This window comes from Hippopotamus amphibius, chromosome 13, assembly GCF_030028045.1.
Source record: "Hippopotamus amphibius kiboko isolate mHipAmp2 chromosome 13, mHipAmp2.hap2, whole genome shotgun sequence".
NCBI classification, from domain to species: Eukaryota; Metazoa; Chordata; class Mammalia; order Artiodactyla; family Hippopotamidae; genus Hippopotamus; species Hippopotamus amphibius.
Genome location: NC_080198.1, coordinates 44641889 through 44666510, shown reverse-complemented (window position 1 = coordinate 44666510; position 24622 = coordinate 44641889). Strand labels below are relative to the sequence as shown.

Below are 24622 nucleotides of genomic sequence, written 5' to 3'. Positions count from 1 at the left end.
TTATTCCAGTTATGTTTTCAAAAATACATATATTGGTGGGGGTGGGGGACAGATTTATAATACACACACAAAAAAATAGCATGGATATTTGGATAGAGTTACAAATTTTAATTTTCTTTTTCTGTGCTTAAAAATTTTTTTTTTGTAGTGACCATGCACTGATGGGGAAAACATTACTTAAAATATTTTCAGAAAATATACCATTGACTACAATATAGGGTCCTCCCTGAGGCAACTTTTAAGAGAAATTAGTAAACGCAGCAGCTTACTTTTACCAAGCACGCTGACTACAGCCTGGCCTTGTTCCTAGCCCTCTAGTTGGATTATCTCATTTACTCCTCAGAGCAATAAATACTGCAGGGTAGGCACTCACATTAACCCCATTTTACAAATAAACTGAGGCCCAGAGAGGTTAACTAACTCATCCAATGTCACACAGCTCGCAAATCGTAAATTTCAATATACGAGAAGACTCCTAACAGGGGTAGCAGCTAACATTGATGGAGTCCCTGCTAAGTCCGGGGATTTAATTGCTTTTTTCGTTTACTCCTCAGAACAACCTTGCTGGGTAGGTGCTGTTATGATGACTACTCCACGGATGAGGAAACTGAGGCTCAGAGAAGCTAAGGACCCAACCAAGGTCACAGCAAATGAGACTGCATGTGGCGGGGACTGAGCTGACGCCAGTCTGGCTCCTGTACTAAACGAGGGAGCCACAAAGGGACACGAGGGCAAGGCTGAGGTCAGCACAAATCAACAATGTTTAAGAAGCATAAAGAAGGCAAAAAGCATCTGTGGTGTAGGTCAGATCCCTGACCCTGGCCCCCTGAGGCTCAGGTTTTCAAAGGAGACTCTACCAAGGCCATGAGGCCCTGGGCAAACCCCGTAATTGTGTGTCTTGGGTTTCCTCTTCTGAGAAATGAGGAATAACAAATGAGGCTTTAAACAGTAAGACAAGCACAAGCTGCACTTTTCAAGCACCAATTTTCTAGATATCAATCTACAATAAACCATCTCAAGTTTCTCTCTCCATGAGAACAGTATTTCAAACAGCGGTTCTACTTCTGACCAAGGGAACTCTACCAAATAAATCCACTTCCCCACCAAAAGGTGTCCAAAACAAACAACAACTTTATGCTCAGTAGAAGCCAGACATAAAAGACCACATATTGCATGACTCCATTCATGATTAAGTATCCAGTATAGGCAACTTATAGAGACAGAAAGCAGATGGGTGGTTCCCTGAGATTAGGAGTAGGAATAAGGATTTACTGTAAAGAGGCCTGAAGGATCTGATGGGGGGCGGGAAGGGGAGATGTGTATGTTCTAAAACTGAATTATAGTGATGACTGCCAACTTAGTAAATTTACTAAAGAACACTAAATTGTTCACTTAAAATTGGTGAATATTACAGTATGTAAATTATACCTCAATATTTTAAGTTACCACCAAATAACACGCAAACAAGCATCCCTGAACTACACATGCCATATTCCAGCCACATTCCTGTAACATGACAAGGCAAATACGTTCTTTCATGATCTCACGATGGAGCCACAAGAAATTAGGAATAGCAAATCATCTATTAGAAAATCAGCACTGATAAATGGCAATGTGAACCTATCTATCCCACACAGACTAGACTATTTTTAATTAATTAATTAATTAATTTATTTATTTATTTATTACTGGAGTATAATTGCTTTACAATGTTGTGTTAGTTTCTGCTGTACAATGAAGTGAATCAGCTCTATGTATACATATATCCCCTCCTTCTTGGTCCTCCCTCCCATCCCACCCCCATCCCACCCATCTAGGTCCTCACAGAGCACTGAGCTGAGCTTCCTGTGCTTTATAGAAGGTTGCCACTACCTACTTTACACATAGATAATTGTCATAAATATTTGCTCAGATGGCAGAAGAATTTCATTATATGTCCATAAGAAAACTGAGTGCCAGCTGCCTCCGGTTTTACTCCTCTACCCTTTTCCCAAGTTATAGCCGTTTCTTGGCGATCCAGCCACACCCTGCCTTTGTTTGTTGTCCTTCAATATCTATCGTCAAAATAATTTAGACTTGGCCCCAAAGCCCAAGTGTATTAACTACCAAGATCCATGACACATATGATTTGGTTTAAAAAACAAATAAAAAATCGCTTCTCGGACTTTTGGTTAAGATCAAGTGTAAAAAACAAATAAAACCTAACTATTTTCATGCAGCCCTTGAAGTATGTACAGGAATACAGGAATAGGGTGAGGCCCACCGTATCTGGTTAAAGAAAAAAAAAAAGAATGCTCATTTGTCAGTACTTAGAACAAAATAAAAAAAGGCAGAACAAATACTTTGTATTCTTGTTTAAGTGGCTTCATGTCAAAAATGGCCAGAAGCATAACGAACCTAATTCTTACAAATGTCCCAGGTCCCTTCCCACCTGTATAAGTCACATGATGGCAGCTGAGTCTTATTATTTGGGGCCTGACACTTGGTTGATGTTCAAAAAAATGGAAGATTCTGTTTTACTCCCAGACCAGTCTTTGCAAAGAAAGGCTTATTTCTAACCAACCAGAGGACCCAGAGAGGGGTGAAAATGTAAAAGCCTGGTGTATATCTCACCACCTCCAGATGAGCACGTGTCTTGGCCAGGGAAGGTATCACCCCCTTGCCAGGCTTCCCGCATAAAAGAGAAGCCATCTGGAAAGAGGCAATCAAGTTCAAGTCCAATGTGACACAAAGACATGAGGAGGCACAAAACTGCTAAGGAAGAAGCTGCATTAACAGAAAGGCAACAGCTAATGAGCAGCAGTGGTCCTAAGCCAGAAGCAAATGGGCAGACTACCGGCTACGACTCCTCTTAGGTGAAAGGTGCTGGTTTATCGTGGCAGCTTCAGGGACAGCCTGTGGGACGGCGTGGTAGCAGAGGCTGGCCCAGAGCAGTCTATTAGGCCGTGACCGGCATCTGCATGGTGCTGGGTCCGTGCATTGGGAGGTGGGAGCGAGGTGTCACTTGCCAAGAGCAGAGACCTGACAGCACAGCTCTGGCTACATTTTCCTGCTCCTCAGCATCAGCTAAAATTTTAGTGTAACAATGTCACTGGCTCACTTTCCCTGGCTAGGGTAGTCTGAGAGCAGGGCACCAAAGCTAGTCACGGAAGAGGCCGGGAAGAAGAAAGGAAATGACTATTAAGTATTTACAACCTGCTAACTGCTACCATGGGCATTTTACAAATATTATTTCACTTAAAACCCAGAGCAACCCGGTGAGGCATGTACGACCCCCATGAGACACTATGAGACAGAGAGAGGAGTCAAGTGGCTCATCCAAAGTCAGACAGGACACAACCATGGACTTGAACCTTGTCTGCTGGATGCTATCACCATCCATACCACCCTAACCTGAACACTCAGAGTTGACCTATGGTGGCCATTCATCACCAGGGTATTTCATTAAGGCCTCCTTGGTGACAACCGAACGGCTCACTTATGTGAGCTCACCATGTGTCCGGCACTCTAAGTGCTGGAAGTCTATTGCTTCCTTCAGTGTCTGCATTCGTCCTAACAGGAAAGTACTACTATTGCCCACATTTTAGACGTGAAATTGCACAAGGTCACAGAGCTATAATGAGAGAGTCTGATTCTATGTGATCCCCAAGTTGGGGCTCTTAACCACAGCTGAGTAAACAAATGAACCCTACCCTTGAGGAAGTGGAGTCCTAATTGAGAAGGTAAGACACATGTATAAATTACCATAATACAGAGGAACCAGCAGGAAGTGCCAGGTGAGAAATGCTCTCGGGGAGTTCAGACACAAGACGGCTGGGGGACAGGTGCCCCAAGTGGGCAGAGCAGTAAGGGAACGCCCAAAATACACAGACTGTGGGTCAGCTTTGCCCATGGCCAGCCCTGGGGTGTTGCTGGTATCCCCACCCCAGAAAAAGAACTGCCCCGAGCAAGGGACGTGACTGGAGACCTGCGTGGGGTAGCCATGGATACTAAGAAACAAACCCCAGGCTGAAACCAAGGTGACGAAAACCATGGGCAGAGAGACCTTTGTCACAGCGCTGCGGTCAGGGCTGATAAGCCGGGCCAGCTCGTTTCTCTAACGTGACCCTACGGAAGAGCGTCCTACAAAGCAGTGCTGCTGGCCACACCATATCAATACAGACCCTAGGGCCCAGGCCTGATGGCTCTTCCTCTGGGGTGGACGTTCCCACCCCACAAGACATCACATCCCCCGGCGGGACTCAGCACCATTCTCCACGCCGCCCGGCCCTCCCCCTGCAGCCCAGTAGGTCCCTCTCCAACTGGAGGAATGAGCTCCGTTTGTGCTGCTCCTTCTGCTTCACCCTGGAACCTACTGGAGAATTTGGACACATGACGCTGGCCCAAGGCACTCCATCAGGCTCTGGGTTCCCCCCGTCAATGTCAATGTTTTCATCTCGGCTTTTGCAGATGATAAGCACTGGTTAGTGCTCCGCACCTGAAAACTGCCCTTTGTGCAACAGACTGACTGCTGACCGTCAGCAGCTACCTCTAAGGAGGGGACTGGGCTGTTCCGCAGTCTCAGGGCTCAGTAAACCCCAGAGCACGCCACAAGCTCTTTTCACAGCTCGCCCCCCGAAATCAAATCCTGAATGACACCTGCCAGGAGCTGAGTGACCAATCTTGCAATTGGGTAACAGCCTCAGAAGCATCCAGGTGAGAAAACATGACGTCAGGCTTCTTCAGGCCTCTCCTTGAGAAAGCAGAAGGAAACTGCCATGCAAAAACCACAAGGGAGTGATGACAAAACTCCACTTTGCACCAGTGCTTTCCTGGTGCCGGTGCCGCTGCTCAGGCACAGAGGGGGTGTGACCACCACGTCATTCAGCAGCACCGTGAGTCCCCCCTGCTCCAGCTCATCCTGAGCAGACGGGATGGGGGAAAACAAGCAAAGCCAGCCTCCAAGAACACCACTCAGCAAGGAATCGCTTAAGATCAACTCAGTTTCTATATAACGCAAGCCTCCAGTGACCAGAAGACACAGAGCCTGGACACGTTCGCTCCTGAAGACAGAAAGAGCCAGTGCTGCCTCTGACAGCTGTGTGGTCCAAGCAAGGTGCGTCTCCAGTACCTCGTGAGTTATGAGGATGACATGAGATGACACGAGGCAAGAGCCCATAGCTCTGCTAGCTGAGAGTCTGGGTGTGGTGGAGGGCAGACCCCAAGGCAGGGTGAGGGCCCTAGGATCTGGACAACCTATCTGAGCCTCAGTTGCTTTGACTGCAAAATGGGAGTAATGCTTATTTCAAAGGCTGTTTTGAAGATTAGACAGGTGACATCAGGAAGTGCCTATCACCTCCACAAGGTGACCTGGGAGGGAACAACATATGTCTTCTATATCCATGGCTACCAATATTAGTGTTACCCCAAATTAATTCTGTCCCTCAGTTTTCAATCAGAAGTATCTCTTTTAGAACCATTAACAGTGTAGAAAACCGTCTAAACCATCTCAGAAACCAGGGAACACGGTTACATCCACGTCCTGCGTATATTCTCACTATTCACAGAGCACTTCTCTTGCACACGTGGTAGTATGACAGGCTCAGAAGGAAAGAAGGTCCAGTGAATGCCTTGCTCTGGGATACAGGACAGGCTTCTAGCAAAACTGGACACAGAAACCAAGCCTTTCAAACCAAACCTCTGTCTTCCTGATCTGCACCACAGACTTCCTTCAGGCCATGAGGAAGTCTCATGAATTTCATTTTACAAAGAAAACGAAGCATGTTGACAATGAAGTCCAGTCGGCCTTCCATACCCATGGATTCTACATATGCAGATTCAACTAACCCCAGATTGAAAATATTCAGAAAAGAGAAAATTCCAGGAAGTTCCAAAAAGCGAAGCTTGAATTTGCCATGCTGGCAACTAATTACATAGCATTTACCTTGTATTAGGTATGGTAAGTAATCTAGAGATGATTCAATGTATATGGGAGGATGCGTGTAGGTTATATGCAGATACTATGCCATTTTATATAAGGGACTTGAGTATCCATGGGTTTTGGTATCCAAGAGGGTGCTGGAACCAGTCCCCTGTGGATACCGAGGGTCAACTGTATCTTTCTTTCGCAGTTACTGTCCTGAAAATATTACGAGGATGAGTCAAAAATTATCCGCACGCTGGCTGTAGAATTTACAGAAGTTTTAATAGAACTGGAGTGTGGATAATTTTTTGACTCACCCTCGTATTTTCACCTTCAGGACAGCTAAAAAATTTTTTGTGAGAGAAAGGAGGGAAGTTGGATGGGAACAAATAAGAGACAAGGAAGAGAAAGGTAACCGTATCTTAAGACAGCAAATGCAGAGCAGGTCCCCACACCCCCACCACCGAATGTGATCACAAAGTAGAGACCCTGGCGTCTGTGAGATGTGGACCAGCACAGGACAAGGTACACTGGAATCACCCACAGGGTGTGTGAAAACTCAGATTGCTGGGCCCCACCCCAGCGTGTCTGACTCAGCAGGTCTGGGGCGGGGGCCCAAGAATGTGCATTTCTAACCCGTTCCTACGTGCTGCTGCTCCTGGGTAGGTCTCCCACCTTGAGAACTGCTAGCACAGTATTTAAGAGCAGTCTGTGTAGGGCCCTAGAGCCAGTCTATATAGGCTGAAATCACCTACGAGCTGTGTGAATAACTCTACACGAGTTGCTTACGTTTCTTCTATGAAATGGAAAATTACAACCGTACTTAACCTCCTGTGGTTATTTTAAGGATTAAATGCATGAATCCACTTAAAATACCTGGAATGGTGCCTGGCAGATAGTAAGTACATAATAAACACGGGCTATCATCATCACATCATCTGGCTCTCAGTTTAAAAAAAAAGTCCAAAATATATAGATATATGAAATACATACATAAAATATGTGCAATATATTTTTTCTTCTCTTGATGAGGATATGTGATGCTGCTCTAGAATCTAGTAAAACCTTTCATTTGGAATCATACAATTCAATAATTGACTTTAAAAATCATCTTACTATGCTTTAAGGCAACAGCTCATCTCATACTTTAATGTGCACAGGAATCCCCTGAAGGTCTTGTTAAAATGCAGATTCTGACTCAGGGGGCCTGGGGTGGTGCCTGAGACTCTGCATTTCTAACAAGCTGCCAGGGGATGGGGATACCCAGGCTGCATGCTGAGTGGCCTGGCTTTAAGGGTCACAAGCTGATCCAGTGAAATCTGGGCTGGCCCTAGTTCTGTATGAGCAGATGGATGCCTTTCTCTTGATCACTTCCAGGAACCCAACAAATGCACAGTCCCCGTCGGTCTGTCACTCCTCTCTCCTTTCACCTCCACCACCTCCTCCATGAAAGGACCAGGTGGAGGGTGCCAAGTTTCACCACTGCTCCCCCAACTTTCTCCAATTAAACACTTTTAACTGTCCTATAGATGAAGTGTTAATATTTTCAGGGCAGTAACCTCAAAAGAAAAACACTTTCAGTATATAGCCAATTATAAACCATAAAAAAAAAGTTATTCTGAGACATGAAAACAGGCCATCACAGAGCAGAATTTTGAAAACGTTTTTTCATTGCTTTTACTCAAGACCTAAAGAACTTCCTGCAGTCGCTCTTTAAACACTGTTTCACAAACTACCCCGCCCCCACCAAAAAAATCCCTATTTCTTGGCTGTGAGTAAAAGCCCCAAAAGCCCAATTAGGAAACTCATACCCAGCATTTGGGTGCATCTTTATTTAACACCCTTCCTCTTCTCCAAAAGCAGCACCCCTCTGATATAGCCTGGTGGTGGGTTCCCAGGTAATTTCAATGTCAGCCTTTGTACTTTCCGATTTGAAATTATTTCTAAACTTTTTAAAAATCCCTATTTCAAATTAGTGATTAATAATTTTTTAAAATAAACAATTTCCTAAAATAAACAAAAACATATTATTTAGTAATGACTCAGTTTCTTGTCCATGAACCCACCAAAACCCATTCCGTCAAAAGAAAACAATGAAACCTCTTAAAACAGCGTTCTGGAATGCCACAAAGTGTGTGTGTGAGAGGAGGGGACCACTCACGTTTGTAACAAGTATGAATTTCAAAGACCTTAGTTAAGCAAGAGAAGCTAGACAAAATAATACACACTGTTTGATCCCATTTACATAGATCAAGAACAGGCAAAACAAGTCTCAGGTGATACAAGTCAGGACAGTGGTCTCCCAGGAGGGAGGTGTAAACTAGAAAGAAATGGGGTCAAGTGGACTTCCCGGGATGCTGGAAACACATCCTGGTGGCTTTACCTTCACTACGTAAGACGTGTGTACCTGACCTTATACCCCACTAAGAAAATAAAGGACTGCTGTGAGATCAGTAAAACAGCCAGGCCTATATAGACACGAATAGGGAAAGGGTCAAACTGGAGCAAAGAACAGAATTTACCCTCCTCCAAGAGGTCCAGGGTTTCATGCTGCTCCTGGGTGGGCTTCTTTTCTTCATCCTGGAAGTCATGCTCAAAATATTCTTCTCCTCCCACATCTCTTAGGGACATTGCTGAAGTCACCCCAACATCAAAACACCCTAAGGAGCTGTCCTAGAGGGAGCTCCTGGTTGCCCTCCCGGAGGAGGCATTGGGGCCGGGGCCCCCAGGTCGCACACTGGGCCTTTGCTGCGGCCACGAACATGCCCTGGCTCAGCTGAAGTGGAGGGTGTACACAGGGCCACTGGCCCATCACCCAGGCGGACCCGGAAGGGGGTGGCTCCCACAGAAGGAGGCGGGGCGGAGGTGGGAGGAGCACCTATGGGGATGGGAAAGCCCTGCCCAGCCGTGCAGTGGCCCTGACAGGTGCTGCGGAGTCAGAGGGGAGGCGAGCAGGCAGGTGCACGGCCTTGGGCCAGCTCTCTGCATCCAGGTTCTTCTCCCGGTTTTCCTTCCCCAGAAGCAATGAGGAATGGCAGCTTCCGGAAGTTTCACAGCAATTGCACAGGGCAATACCAACCATGCCTCAAGCAGGTACACCTGTCTAAAGGTGGGGCTCTGACAGAGGAGGTGCCCTGGCAACTAACTGCGCCCAATGCCCTCAGATGAGAGAGCTCCTGTGGGCGTGCCTCAAAAGTTGAGACAAATCTGACTGTGACAAAAGCATGACACTGCTGAACAGAGAAGGGAAAGATCATTCTCATTTCTAGGAAGAGGAAAAGAAAAAACTGCAGTAAGCATTACTTGTGTTAAGCTTAATTCATCCCAATTTTTCTTTGGTAATAATATACTGCATTTGCTCTTTTATAAACTGTGTTTTATAAACCCCACTCTTACCCTACATCTGTGTATTCACAGTCAAAATTATAAAGATCTTTTCTAATTGCAAGGTAAGGGGGAAAAATCTATAGTTTAATAGCTTGTAAAGTTGCCTGAAAAAAGAATCCCGTTTTACTGTGTATCTCACTACCAATTTCTCTGTACTGTTTGATTTTGCCTGTAACAATGAACTGGCAGGTCCTTCCATCAAACCCACTGAAAGGTGGCCTGAAGCAGCGGTGTCAGAGAATCACAGCACTTTCTACAATTCCTGTGCTCTGCCACCTCCCCGCTACACTGTGGCAGGCCTCCCTGCTCCTACAAGCTATACCAGGAGGCCTACACCACCACCACTCTGCCCAGTCACCTCCCTCTGGTAACCAAGGGGGCCTTTGGCAGAGGCCAGATTGTCAGCAAGAATTCTTTGCACAAGTTCGGAACTAGGCCTCGTCCATCTTTGAATCCTTAGGGCTGCAGATCCTGCTTAGGTGGCTAAAAACGTCTGCTAAACTGAATCGCTACCTCTATAAAAATGAACAGAAGACCACAGACCAGTGCCTATAAACAGAAAACCAGAATAGAACAAAGATTTTGTTAAAAAAATAACAATTAAAGACATGCCTTGTCGGGTTAGTTTTCTGGAACCTGAAAATGATTGCTAGATTTTATGATGTTAAAAAAGTGTTCTTTGAAAAAAGTAGGGTCAGTAGAAATTCAGTGGCAGGGAGTTCAAAATCACATTTTGAAAATCTTCATAAGCTTTAAATATAATGTTTATAAAGGCACACACTGAGGGGAAAAAAATCTGTCTTTAATCTCAATAAACGTTATGAAATTGGGGCTTGTTAATTCAATTCAAATGACAGTGAGTCTGAAGCCCTGGGAAGGGAGGGAGGGAGGGAGGGAGAAACCTCCACTTCATGTATTATTCATTCGATGAGTATCAGACTGACTATAAGATATGCAGGCTACTGGGCAGGGCTATAGTATGTATAAATGAAAAAAAAAAAAGCTGATTTCATATATTTGAAAGTACTTTTAAGTGATTTTACTCATAACCAGTTGGTTATACTCATCTTTTAACTCAGTTCTAGGCTACCTTTAGCAAATGCTGTCCAAGTTTCTATACATTGTATAATTAAAACATGCATATGTAAATTAAAAATAAATTTAGGACATGGCATTGTGAACACAAGACCACCCTAGCCTCTCCAAGTCACCCCATTTCTCTCAGTTCCCTCATTTTTCAGGGTACTCCCATCCCCACCCTAAGCCCCTCCTCCTTCCTTCCCGCCCTCCCTCTGCAGGGGGTACGAGGGAATTCTCCAACCCCATCCCCACCTGCATTCACTTCAAGGTTAAAGGCCGAGACGGGCCAAAATGCATCTTCTCCGAGAGAACAGTTTTTTCCCAAAGTCAAAGCAGAACACATCCCTAAAGACCAGCAAGAAAGCCCGGGAATCCCTGTGCCAGGTGACAGATGGACCATGGGACATGGACATGGGGCGTGGAGCTGAGGGTGGCCCAGCCCTGCCCTCGAGAAGCTGCTGGCCCTGGACAGTCAAGCAGCTGCAGTGCGTGCTGTCCCAGGGGCAAGGACCAACACCGGGGCTCAGAGCGGGGAGGCAGGGAGTGGGTTCCGATCCGTGTGCGGGACGTTCAAGGCCACAGGAGGGAAGTGTCGCTCACCTCCCGCTGCGAAGAGGGAGCTCTTCCTGCCAGGGTCCCCTCCAGATCTACTCCACATTCCCCCACAGAAGTCATCTTCCCGAAGCTCCACCCTCTGCTGTCCAAAGAGTGGTCACGAGCCACTAGGGCTGTTTACGTTGAAATCTCCATGGATTAAAATTAAATAAAATCCAAAATTTCAGTGGCAGTAGCCACATTTCAGACACTCCGTAGCCACATGGGGTTAGCGGCTACCAAACCAGACAGCACAGAACGTTTCCATCATCACAAAACGTCCCGCTAGATGGGTGTGCCCAAGGATGCCCTTGTCTTCAGACGTGAACTTGGCACTCCTCAGCCTCCCTGGCCTGCATCTCCCCTGCAACCTGTTCCTGCTGACCCCCCACCCTCTGCCAAGAGTCTCCTTCCCCTCTGTATCCCATGCATTCTGCTCCTCTCTCCACAAGCCTCCCCGTCCTTTTACTTCTCTGCCCATACAGAGCAGCGTGGCCCACCACGGAGGGTGATTTCCCCAAGGCCCTTAGTTATGCTTTTTTTAAAAAATGAGAAACACAAAGCTCTAAAAACTTGGGCTCTAATCTCCCTCTGACCCTCTCATCAGCTCTCTAGTCCTCCGCTTCTACACCTGAGAGAGGACGTGATCTCTGCTTTACCAAAGCTGCTGAAAAAAATGTACAGCTACATCCTACATCTACATTTTTTTTTATCATCTTAGCCATTCAGAAGAATGCTGTGACTGGAAAGGGAAAGTCAGCCTCTACCTCTAGTGGTGCATCCCACAATAAAGACAGATGAAAAACCAGGCCTGTTTACATACATGTTTGACACAAGTGCAGGAAAGTTCGAAAATCATCTCAAAAGCCTAGTAACAGTTTTTCACTTAATGCTGAAAACGCCTCTGACGAAACTTTACTCGCATATCAGCCACCCCAACCCTGGGTGACAGCTTAGAGGTCACTGCAACCAGGCAACAGCACAGGCATCACCTGTGTGTCACGCTGTGGATTTTCATTACAGAGTAAGAAGCCCTAAGAACAAACACCACACAGTCTGCCTGAGTGTCCCCATTTATAAAATCAGTATGAACTAGACCACCTCCCACCTTGACGTTCAAACCTATAATGTAGAAGGGCACATGAGCGTGGATGATTACAAAAGACACTGCAGTAAGAAACAGAGGGTCAAGATACTATACTTTTTGTTTTTGGCTGCGCCCCACGCTTGGCTTGCGGGATCTTGGTTCGCCGACTAGGGAATGGACCTGCATCCTCGGCAGTGAAAGCGCAGAGTCCTAACCACTGGACCACCAGGGAATTCCCACAATACTATACCTTGTTCAGAATACTAGTTACTTTTTGAAAAGGATTTTTAAAAAGAACTTAATAACAAGAACTATTTATGAAAAAATAAAATTAAGTACTGGCCTGGCACATCGCCGATTACAAAGAGCTTTTTACGTCATTCACAAGCTTTACCATCCTTCGCAATGGCTCTGGCCAGGGTGGTTATCCCCATTTTCCAGATGGGAAAACTGGGTTGACAGAGGTTCACTGGGGTTTCAGGACATGCCCAACCACTAGTAAAAAGAAACAACAGGTCCCAAATGGAGTTACTTGTGCTAAGCCCCGGGCAGCCAACCAAGACTTAATACATGACCTAACTGCAGCTTCAAGCCCCTCCCAGGAATTGAGTCTCAACCAGCCAGTCTGGAATTTCCTAGTCAGCAGTAATGAGGTAATCTGCCTGACAGACCCCATCCGTCCCCCTAAGAAAGATGAGATCATCTGCTTTTTCCCTGTCCCTGCTCCCTCCTGTTTATAAAAGCCTTCCATTTTAGACAGTTCCTCAGAGCTCCTCTCTACTTGCTAGATGGGGTGCTGCTCGACTCATGCACCGCTGGAGAAAGCCAATCTGACCTTCATATTTATCAGCTGAGTCTTGTTTTTAACACTACACAGCCACGCAGAATGCAAAACAGGCCCAAAGGCACACTCCAGGCCAGCGCTCTTTTCTGCCAGTCTACCTATTTCTAGAATAACTACAAAAGCGCACTCTGTTTCTTTAACTTAGGGACATATACTTGAAGCCAAGCCTTTCTGAAAACTAAAAAAGCCTCACACTCTTTATAAGCATACTTTTTTACAGTGATCAGTACAGCCAAGAAACAACGTAAGATTTCATGACAGACATAAAGAATGATCTTCCAGACCCCTGTGCCCAGGGATGGTCTCCACCCACACTGGCACAGTTTCCCAAACACATCTGATATAAAGAATCGCCCAAAGCATGCACTAAATATTCAGATTTCTGAGGGCCTCTCCTGGTCCGCTGTTAGTCTGAGAATCTGCTTTTTTTTTAAATAAGCAGGTGATTCTCATGATTTGCCAGGTTTTAGAAGTTCCTGCAATTAGAGGTGGGACACAGCCGATGTAGATAACCAGGACCCTGTCTGACACTAGAGCTTTTTTGTTTTTTAACTTTTACTGGAGTATAGTTGATTTACAATGTTGTGTTAGTTTCAGGTATACAGCAAAGTGAATCAGTTATACATATATCCACTCCTTTTGATGCTAGAGTTTAAACTGTAAACACTGAGTACACGTGTGCAAATTCTGCAAAGGCCACTGCTGCACTTTGTTGATCACTGGCTATTTCAAACCTCTAAACATTACCTTAAGGTACTGGTCAATCAACCCCTCCAAGCTGCTACTATGCTAAGCCCCTGCCCCATACCCCTTGTTAAACCCTCTGGGTTCTGATTGTGTCTGAGGGGTTGTGGGGAGGACAGAGTATTAGACTCCACAACTAAAACTGATTAAGGGGGAAGGGTACAATCGGTGCACTGAATAAAGCTCTCCTAAACCTCAAAGATAAAAGAGAACAACAGCCATTTCTTAACTGCACCTTTAAAAGAGGGGTCCCTAATCGTCCTGCAATCTACATTCCTACCCACATGTCTTCCTTTTTCGGTGCTCACCCTGCAATTTAAGTGCGAGTTGGTAACTCTGACATAAACAATGATTTTGCATCTTTTTCAAAACATTTGACTGATCTTTTGTTATTAGTATGGAAAGTTCCCTAGAAGTGTCCCTCATTAAAGATCAGAATGGCAAATAATAAGAGAGACAAAGCAACGCTGTGTGTCTAACTCCTACCTGGTCTCCTCACCAGGAAATTTAAGACCAGGAGATGAAAGAGCTATTCAAAGACTGATTTGCAATTTTAAAGATGCACAAACACAAAGGCATATTGCCTTGTTTCCAGACTAACCTGCCGAGGTCAGGAAAGAACCCAACTAGTTAGACGTGTATGAACAAGTAATGACAACATTAACATGTTCTTCAATTCCATCCCCTTTCATGGGGTTTCCTAAACCAGATGAGTTCTGAGCTTCCATTCCTTTAATTCCCCGCTTTCCCATCTTTAAAATGGGATTACAAAAATGTCACGTGCCACAGTAAATTCTGTCCCAGTGGCCTTCTCTGCTTCATCCAAATTGGGATGGAGAATAAAGGCAAGTATTTTATTGGACAGTAACTGCCATCAACATTTATTTACCCTTGGACCGATGAGCCGGCTCTTCTCTCGTTTTCCTTTTCTGCTGGAAGAAGAGAGATCTGGCTGCCTTGGGGCCAAAAGACTCAACTGAGAAATGGCTGGGTGAGAATCCTTCTGATAGACACCCAGACAAGAGCAGGCGTCCTCTCACCCTTCAGAATGACCACCGCAAGTGACTGGCTTCATTTCCTCAGACAAGGGTGTAAACAGAGCTGGACGGTGTTGCAATTGGGTCAAGACAGGAAGAAGCCTTCCTCCCTCACTTCCAGGATGGCTCCGTGGGAGCCACGGCCACACCCAACGTATCCACAGGCTGGGAGACAGGCCCTCTGCTGTAACCAGTGCTCCGGGATCCTATGGTCCACACTCTAAAAAGTTCTGGAGGGTTCGGCGAGTCACAGATCACCAAGAAAACTTCAAGAGGTCAATGATGGATTCTGAAAAGCAGCACCCCTGTGACTGCCTCCTGGAGTTGGGGAATAGAATGGGAACTTCCTTCAAGAATAATATACCCCAAAGAAAAAAACTGAGTCATCTTTTCCCCTCATGATCCTGGGAGTCGCCCACCATCATCATTACTCAAGACGTTTAAAGATGCACAGGGACTCCACCTGGCAATATCTTCATCTAATGCTCAGGGATGGTGGGGCTCAGCGGGGGAAGTTTCTCAGCACATTTAAATACCCACCCACCCCCTCTGAGAAAGGCTCTTGGCCCTTCTCCTGCAGCCCCACAGTCAAGGCAGAAATCAGCAGATAAAGAGATAATTATGCAGTTCTTCACCTTACTAATGAGGCCAGTCTCAGCCTGTTACATCATTCAGGTTAATCAAATGTAGTCAGGTTAGAGTGACCTGAAACTCCCGATTCAATTAAAAAGCAGTTTACTGGCTCCTGTGGGGCTGGGAACGTACTGTCACTGGGGAAATGGACCCTCTAAATATATATATTAATTGTGTCCTTTTTGTGTGTGTCTATGTAAAGGCATAGATTGAGGGTCACTTTAAAGAAGAAATTAAACACGACAGGTTAACTGTGTCATATACAATTGGATGCCAACACCATAGGAGCCTGAGGCCCCGCCCCTGTGGCCTGAGAATGCACCTCTGTGCCATTTCCTGGTGCCTGGAACCTCCTGAGGCCGCTCCAGCCACATAAACTCCGCCCAGTCTCCTCTGGAATGTGCCACACCCTCCCTGCACAAACGTGAAGGATACGCTTCCAGACCCTCCCAACACCTCCCACCCCCACCTCTGTGGGATCCCACAAGGAGAATTCATTTGACTTGTCTGCCAGGTGGGAGGCTGCTTCTGCCTTTTCTTCAGCCTCCCCTGCGACCCCAGGTCTGGGCTTGGAAAGAGGTGGATTCTTCCAGGCCAGAGGACCACTTCCTGAAGACACTAGTCCCTGAACCCTAATGAGGACCACATCTCCACTTGCGCGCGTGTACACACACACACATATACACACTCATCACCCGGAGAGAATTCAATCCCACTGAAGTGTGAGGCTCACAAACCCAGCACACCAACACCATCTCCAAACTGCCAAGGAGCCTCCCACAGTCACGAGCCCTGCCCACCTGCTGTCTCCTCCACCCCTTCGCATCGGTCAGAGCCATGCGGTGTGGTCCCATGCCCCTCCTTCTGCCCGTCTCCCCAGGAAGGTTCCAGGACACCCCCACCCCCGAAGAAGACAATGGCCCTACACATCCCCGCTCTGTTTGGCAGGAGCCATAATTACCGTCCGAGCATTCTTCATAATACCAGTCTAGTTCATAATAATCCGCTTCGATAAATTTCTGCATAGTCAGTATTCTTGCAGAGGAAAGAATGGACTTCACAGCGCCATCAACGTCAAGTGAAACGCTGCCATGCCTCCCTGCCCTTCCAGAACGCTGGGCAGGAGAGCGTCCCGAAACATGCCAGAATTAAGCTGTGCATTCTTAATGACAGTCTGGAGCCAAAACAGAAAAGAGGCAGTGAAAAGAAAAATTGTGGAGGGGAGGGAGAGGAGGAAAAAGAAAGGCAATTTGCACAGCTATCAGAGACCCTGGCAGCCCCGCTAATAAAGCGGCACCCGCCAGCAGCCCTGAATGGGAGTAGCCAGAATCGTCCTATCCGGAAGCACAGAGGGTGACGTCAGGGACACACACCACCACCCTGAGGTCTCACTCCAGCCTCTCCTCCCGCTCCTGCTCATCTTTCAATCTCATGGTTGCCATAGAAACAGGGCGGCTCTGAAAAATGATGCAGAGATGGAGGAAATGTCTTCCAAGGATGCTGGGAGCAGGGGTTGAGAGGTGCCACATTGGGAGAAAGGAGGGTGCAGGTGGAAAAGGCAGGGTGGCACTGGGGACCCTACCACCATCATCCCCTCCAACAAATGTCAGCACAAGTTTACTTGCTTAATTCTGGGTCACTACAGAATCTGCACTTGAAAAATGCCACCTTTAAAAATCTGCAACCATTACTTCTTTCCTCAACTTGATTTTAAACATTAAACATCTTTTCTTAAAAATTTAAACCACCACCTAAAGGAAATGGAAATATTTAGAAAACGGAAATGTTTTCATTTAGAAATCCTGTTCTCTGCCCATGCCTTTGCTCAAACTCCTGGAAAAAGAGCCTGCAATATACAAACAGAAGAGAGAGCCATTACAAAGGGGCCCGTGCAATATGATAGACTGTTTTCATGGACGTTTATACGTGTAATCACAGTACAAAAATACACACCAGAAGGAAACAGCCCACCCTCAGGAAGGTAGTTCCCTCTGGGGAAAGAGTGAGGGAATGGGACTTTGAAATTGTCCTTATAAATGCATCAGTAATGTTTTACCTCCTTTAAAAAAAAAAGAAAAAGAAAGTGAACATTTATTAGTGCTAAGTGTTTAGCATGCTTAAAATATTTCATTTAAATGAGTAATGGGTAATTAAGCAGATTTTAGTCTTAGTATAAGTTAAACTCACCCCCTAAAGCAGGGGTTTCTCAACCTTAACACTATTGACATTTAGGGTCAGATCATTCTTTGCTGCGGGGCCCTGTCCTGGGCATGGCAGCATGCCATGTTTAGCTGCCTCCCTGGCCTCTACCCATTTAGGTGCCAGAAACACCACCCTCTCTCTCGGTAGATGTGATATCCAAGAATGTCTCCAGATGCTGCCAAATGACCCTTGGGAACAAAATCTCCCTTGGAAAACTGATGCCCTAAAGCAAAACTACCTACAGAACCTCCCCAGCCCGTTAGCCAGGTACTGTAACCATTTGTTGGTGTCAACAGCAGGAAGTGTGGCCTTGGTCCAGTTTTCCTCTTAATTTTCTACTCAAGACCGTATAATCTGCGAATGAGTAATAGTGAAAAGACTCTTTACCACTACTGGGAGGGCAAGCTTCTTTCCTTCCACAGTGACCAAACGGGGACGATTTCCCTTTATCCTTCCAATGGCATATGATGTTAATGAACTTGGAGAAAAAGGCATCCTTCTAGGGCAGGGCTTCCCAGGCTTTAATGTGCATGTGAAATACCTGGAGCTGTTGCTGAAGTGCAGATTCTGATGCAGCAGGTCTGCAATGTGGCCCAAGACTCTGCATTTCTAACAAGCTCCCACATAAGAGCAACGCTGCTGGCCCCCAGACTACACTGGATGGCGAGAGTCTTCACTAGGACAGACAGACGTGTGTGTGTGTGTGTGTGTGTGTGTGTGTGTGTGTGTGTGTGTGTGTGTGTGTGTGTGTGTGTGTGTGTCTGCCTGTGTATGTGTGTGAGAGTAGTAAAAAATTTAGAGGAAAACTATATAAGAGTGTGTGTGTGTGTGTGTGTGTACATGCACACGCGCCTGTGCCCTCCTCTCTCCCTGACCCCAACTTGGATACACATTTAAAATTTTCTAGGACATTCACCTATTTAAAGTCAGCAGCCAATGATTTTAATTCCTGCTGTAACTGCCCCCATTATCTGAACGTATCTCCTCTCTCCCTCTGGTCCTTATCATGTCTCTCTCTGGCAACAACGGCACCTCTCAAGAGGCCCACAGCAAACCACCAGGCGGCCTCTCAGATGTCATTCCTCATGACAGGTGAGCTAAGCCTGGTGTCTTAAGGTTTTCCAAGGTTTTGTTAAAGTTCCCTAAGGTGTTTCTAAAAAGATGATTATAGGCCTCATAAATAAACCTATCAAGAGTGAACAGGTTCCTCAAAATCAGCATGTTCAACAGGTTCCATCTAATATTCAGGGGATGGGGGGAGTCCAAAATTAATTTTCAAAATGAAGCTGTAATAAAGGAACAGGAAATGCAAATTTCACAAAGCATCATAGAAAAGTTAGGTGCAGTTAGAAACCTCTTTAAGGCTTGGCACATTTAGCTTACAGTGTTATGAATTTTAAAAAATATTTTACTCATCCCACATCACCATAAAAGCAAAAAATGATGGATGGATGGATGGATGGGTAGATGGATGGACAACTAATGGCAGGCAGTTTAGCTTCATAGCTAAGAGCAAGGGCTTCTGGAGTCAGGCAGCCTGAAATTTGGTCCAGGCTCCTCATTTGCCATCTCTGTGACCTCCTTAGACACCTGAGTCTTACCTGCTAAAAGGGCTGACTATGACACCTGCCGCACGGATGGGGCGTGGCGGTAATGAATTACTGCACGGCAGAGCCCTCGGCACAGGGCCTGGGACACAGTGAGTTTGCAATAAATGTTAGTTGCGATCATCTTCACCCCTCTTATTCTTTAAAAAAGGAAACAAGCCAGTATGAGCAATTAAAAGGAGAGTACAATTTTCTAAGCTATAATTAGGGAAATGAGGTAGAAACGTCATTTATTAGCTTTTCCCAGCATCATTAATTAAAAGGCATTGAGTTCACAGTAATGAGCAGGAGTGGCGATCTGGGGGTGAGGTGGGGACTTTTACAAATTACTGAACACAACTTACATCAAATCCAAAGACTGCATAGATCTAACTCACTTTTTAAGAAAATGCAAAAGAAAAAACAGAATGTGTATGAACAAGGAAACAGCATCATTTATGGGTGAACTTTATGGGCCTTGAGCAAGTTTTACATCGAACATCTGTACCAAAACTGCCATGGGATAGGCTCAGAAGGATAAAGTAATCCATCCGCAGCTCTGCAGAGATGGTTCTGAGGTTAAAATCCAGGTGTATCTGCCTGCACATCCACACTTTCTTCTAACAGTCCCACAACTCCTGAGGGTTATAGTCCTTCCTAGGCCCAAGCTTACCGCAGCTGAAAAAGCACCTCCTCCTCCGATGGTCCTGGGCTGCCCCCATCACTCACCCACCCCAGGAGGATCAGGAATCGCGACAGGCCCCAGGAGCAGCCTCAGAGAAGCCCCCTCACTCACCTTCATGTTCACCCGACACCATCTAAGAAGTGCTAACTGCAGACCAGGCATCAGCCCTTCATAGCTCACTCACTCCCCAGGACTCAGAAAGCTGAAGTCATTTGACCAGAATCGCTCAGTAAAAACCAAGAGCAACTGGGGCTTCCCTGGTGGCGCAGTGGTTAAGAATCCGCCTGCCAAGGCACAGGACATGGGTTCGAGCCCTGGTATGGGAAGATCCAACATGCCACGTGCACCACAGCTACTGAGCCTGTGCTCTAGAGCCTGTGAGCCACAACTACTGAGCCCGTGTGCCACAACTATAGAAGCGTGGGTGCCTACAGCTGGTGCTCTGCAACAAGAGAAGCCACCTCAATGAGAAGCCTGCGCACTGCAACGAAGAGTAGCCCCGGCTCACTGTAACTAGAGAAAGCCCTCGTGCAGCAATGAAGACCCAACACAGCCAATAAATAAAATTAATAAAGTAATTAAAATAAAAACAAACCAAGAGCATCTGGATACAAACCGGGTACCAACTACCTCCAAAGTCTTTTCTGTCAATAATTGAGAAAACATTCAAGGAGTATTTACAAATAAAATTCGAAAGAAAAAAAAAAAGAAGAGGTATAATTAAAGGAGATAAGTTGGCACTGCACAAAGAAAACAAATTGAAAAGTTTTTTTTAAGAAAAACATTAAAAATGATCAGGAGAGTAAGAATTAAGTTAAAATTACCAATGTGACTTTTGTGATATCAAAAAAAAAAATTCTATAGGCATACCTCAGAGATCCTGTGTTTTTGGTTCCAGACCACCACTTTCATAAACCAAATGTCACAATAAAGCGAGTCACATGAATTTTTTGGTTTCAAAGTGCATATAAAAGTTACATTTAGAGTATACTGTAGTCTATTAAGTTTGCAATAGCATTATGTCTTAAAAATATGTATGTATCTTAATTTTAAAATACCTTATTGCTAAAAAAATGCTAACCATCATCTGAGCCTTTGGCAAGTGGTAATCTTTTGGCAACAGTAACATCAAAGATCACTCGCCACATCACCATAACAAATATAATAATAATTTAAAATTTTGAAATATTAAAAAGATTTATCAAAATGTGACACAGACACACAAAGTCAGCAAATGCTGTTGGAAAAATGGTGCTGACAGATTTGTTCGTTACAAACTTTCAATTTGTAAAAACTGCAGTTATCTGCAAAGCACAATAAAGCAAAGTGTAATAAAATGAAATAGGCCTGTATTTCCAGCTCTGTCAAGACAGTGGCCCAACTAGGACACCACTCCACCCACCCCCAGCACATCAACATTCTAGCGCCCAGATTTGGGTTAAATCTTAACAGGGCTCCTTGGAGAGTTGCTGATTCCATGTCTTGGGGCAGGAAAAATCAAGATAGGCCTGCAGCAGCATGTTGCACAAAAGCAAAAGACGACTCCCAAAGGTTTGGGGTAGAAGTGATAAGGCATAGGAGCCTGCTTAAAAGGACATCACCAGCCAGCTTACGATAATTCGAACATCAAAAAGAAAATACAGTTAACAACAGTTAAAGGAAATAGGTTGAGTCTGTAAAAGCCATGAATATCAATGAATATGAAAACAAAAAAGGCAACCAAGTGAATAAGGCAACTGAAACAGAAAGGAAAGGGGAATATAATAGGAAGATATTGTTAATCCATCTTAAGAAGTAGGGGAGGTTGGGTGTGTATGACTGTTCTGTTTCTGCCACTAACATCTTTTATAAAGCAGTGTATGAACATTTCTCTAAATAGGGTGGTTATGAATAAGCCAACCGGATATGGAATGAGGAGGCAGGTAAAAGAACAGAAAAACCTGATGTTGTGGCCACAACTATCCCCAAGTAGGACAAGGATCAGATCCTGGCCTGTAAAGTTAGTTATATATTGTCTTTTGTAAGCATTTAAGAGAATCTAATGGATTTGGTCTGCAAAGTTAAGAAGACTCATTAAATAAACTTGTAATCAAATTTAAATGTTTAAAAGAATTTAATAAAATTTCTAAGTTTCTCATGATTAGCTGTGTGAGCATATACTCATGTACACATACACAATTTTACATACTCATATGCATACATATGTATACGTGTGAGAATTTTAAATAGTTATACAGTACATTTTAAAAAGGAATACACACTAACAATTTTAGATTAAATCACTACTGATGCAGTTATGAGTTTGCCCCAAAGTGTCTCTGATGTTACCAGCCACATGCTACCTTCCCCTGCACCCCCGATGATCAACACAGGCCATGCCCGGGCCCCAGCGTGGCCGACTGAACAAGCAGGTTATAGAAGGATGGCTCCCTGTGCTCCTCCCTCCAGCCTGGAAGCAGAACCACACAGAATCCCAGTCCTCCTCTGCAACACGCCCCCAGTCTCCAGAGCTTCCCTCCTTCAGGAAGTTCTTCTAGCCTTCTACCTGCATCGGAGGGCAGCCAGGAGCCTAAGACAGAAGAGGGGAAGGCTTCCTAACCCTCCGTTCTTGACGGGGCCGATGGGACTCGCATGAAACACAGGCTGACGAGCAGGTCTTCCCTCCACTTGCAACAGAAAATTAACTAACGGGATGCTTCTGCAGAGTTCTCTTCTTGATCTTTATTTTTTAAAACATTGCCACTGCCAGTCACTGAGCTCCTGCAGCAGAAGGCAGGCCGCTAATGAACAGCTTGCTGTCAACTACCCCCTCCCAAACCACCTCCACCTCATTTCAGGCACAGGAAAAGCAGGCACCCATCCCACCTCCAGGGAGAAGGTGGGGACAGAACAAAGGCAGAGATGGCACCCAATGGAGCACTAGAGAGCTCAAGTGCACCCCGGCCTGGATGCAGTCCTCATTAAAATCACTCATACATCTGAAAGGGATACAGAGAAGAAACAGAGTTTCTGTGCTGCAGGGTTCCAAGTTTGCTTCCAGCAGCCTGGGAGGGCTGCAGGGGCATCTCACTCCTGGGACCAGCAGGTCATGGAGTAGACGTCACAGGGTTCAAAATACAAACCAGAAGCTCAGAACACAAACCGTAACTTGGAACCGCTATGGCCTGAGCCCATCACCCAGGAGGGGCGGATGGCCTACAAGCTGAGCTGTCATGTCCGTTTCCCACCTGAGTCCGTTCCAACTTTGTCTTAGACATGCTGGATTCACATGAAGAGGAAAACGGTCAATCTGTACAGAAGTGCTTGCCAAGCAATTTTGTTCTTAAAAGAAAAAGCAAAGATAAATCAACACTGGAATCTGGATTGATGAGAACGTGAAAGCTGGCAGGTGGCAAAGTAGGCCTAAGGGTCACAGGGTAATCTGCCCACTGGGACGAGCACCTGGCTGCCCTGCTCAGCAGACACTGTGTCCAGGGCTCCTGGAGCCGTCGGCACCCTGCATGGGCGTGGCTGCTGTGGACCTTCAGAGATAAGCACACCTGGGGACGGGGGCGGGGTGGCGCCTTGACCGCATGTGGCTGACACGTGGGGAGTGAGTGCAGCCAGAGCGTCTCTGCTTCCACCTTTGACCCTGCAGACTTCTGTGCAGCTGAAAGCAATGAAAACCGGCCCAGGGACGAGCCGGCTCACACGAGGAGTGAGCAAGGGGGGAGAAGGCACAGGTCCAGGGCTCACGCAGGTCCTCACCCGGAAACGGCCCGAGGCCTCGAGGACAGCAGAAAGGACACAACCAGACAAACTCACGCCAACTATTTACAAATACGACACCTATTTATAAATATGTTATAATGTATACATTTCAGTATTATTTTTGTCAGCAAGTGGTAATGAAAGCTTCTCCGTGGCCATCAGATCCCTGCTCCAGCCCCTGCACGACCTCCCCCGACGGCCATCACGTGTCCTTCCTTCCTCCTTTCAACCCCAGCGCTCCACACAGCACTCCTCTCACACACACGAACACCATGTTTTCTCTGAGGTCAGCACGTCATGTAACTTTTGACCCCTGCCTTTAGGAGGTCAGCACTGTGTGTTATTTATGCCTTTAATTTGCCCAGGCGCAGTGCACATTGTGGTGCCTTTGTTTTTATTTCGCTTAGGACTTTCGTGAGATGAAGGCAATCTTTAGAAGGTGGCAACAAATAAAACGGTCTTTCTATTCTATGCGTTGGGGTTTTTTTCCCATGCCATATATTTTTTTAATTTATTGTTTATTTATTTATTTATTTATTTATGACAAACAATAAGCTGCATATATTTAAAGTGTACAATATGATATTTTTTATTAGTAATTCTATACATTGTTTTCAATTTTGCTTTGTTTTTACAAAAAAAGATAAGAAAGGAGAAAGACTTGTTTTTTAGTTTAAAAAAGATGATTTCTCATTTTCTCTTATTTAAGAAGCACTTATTAAGCACCTATTTAATACAAGGCACTGGGCTGAGGACTTCGGCCTATGTGAACATGAAGCAGACGTGGGCTGTACAATTACGGTTGGACTAGACCAATGGTCTTTGATTTTTCTGTTATTGTTTAAATTTAACAAAATTAAAATGGGACGGGGAGCTGGTTTAACATGCAGGCTCCCTGACCCCATTCACTCCTCCCATATTAGCAAGGTAGACAATTCAGTACAAGGCCCTTGGAGGACCTCAAGAGTGTCCTGTTTTGGCCCATCCTGGTGCAATGTCCTTGGTTAGGTAATGAAAGAAAATCAATAATCAGATGTTTTCGTTTCCTTAGCCAACCTCAGCTGGAACTCAAGTCAAGCTCACGAAAGATT

General features: G+C 45.5%; 1 protein-coding gene across 8 annotated transcripts in view; it reads right to left on the bottom strand.

Moving 5' to 3' along the window:
- TRAK1 (trafficking kinesin protein 1) overlaps window positions 1–24622 on the bottom strand; it is a 100988-nt gene that overhangs the window by 45265 nt on the left and 31101 nt on the right. The window contains exon 1 of one of the 8 annotated variants that reach the window (XM_057704529.1): window positions 8425–8683. The exons of the other annotated variants lie outside the window; for them this stretch is intronic. Coding sequence (XP_057560512.1) covers window positions 8425–8533 — 109 coding nt within the window. The 5' untranslated portion in view covers window positions 8534–8683. Of the gene's footprint in view, window positions 1–8424; window positions 8684–24622 lie in introns of those variants that run through there. 8 annotated transcript variants of the gene reach the window in all.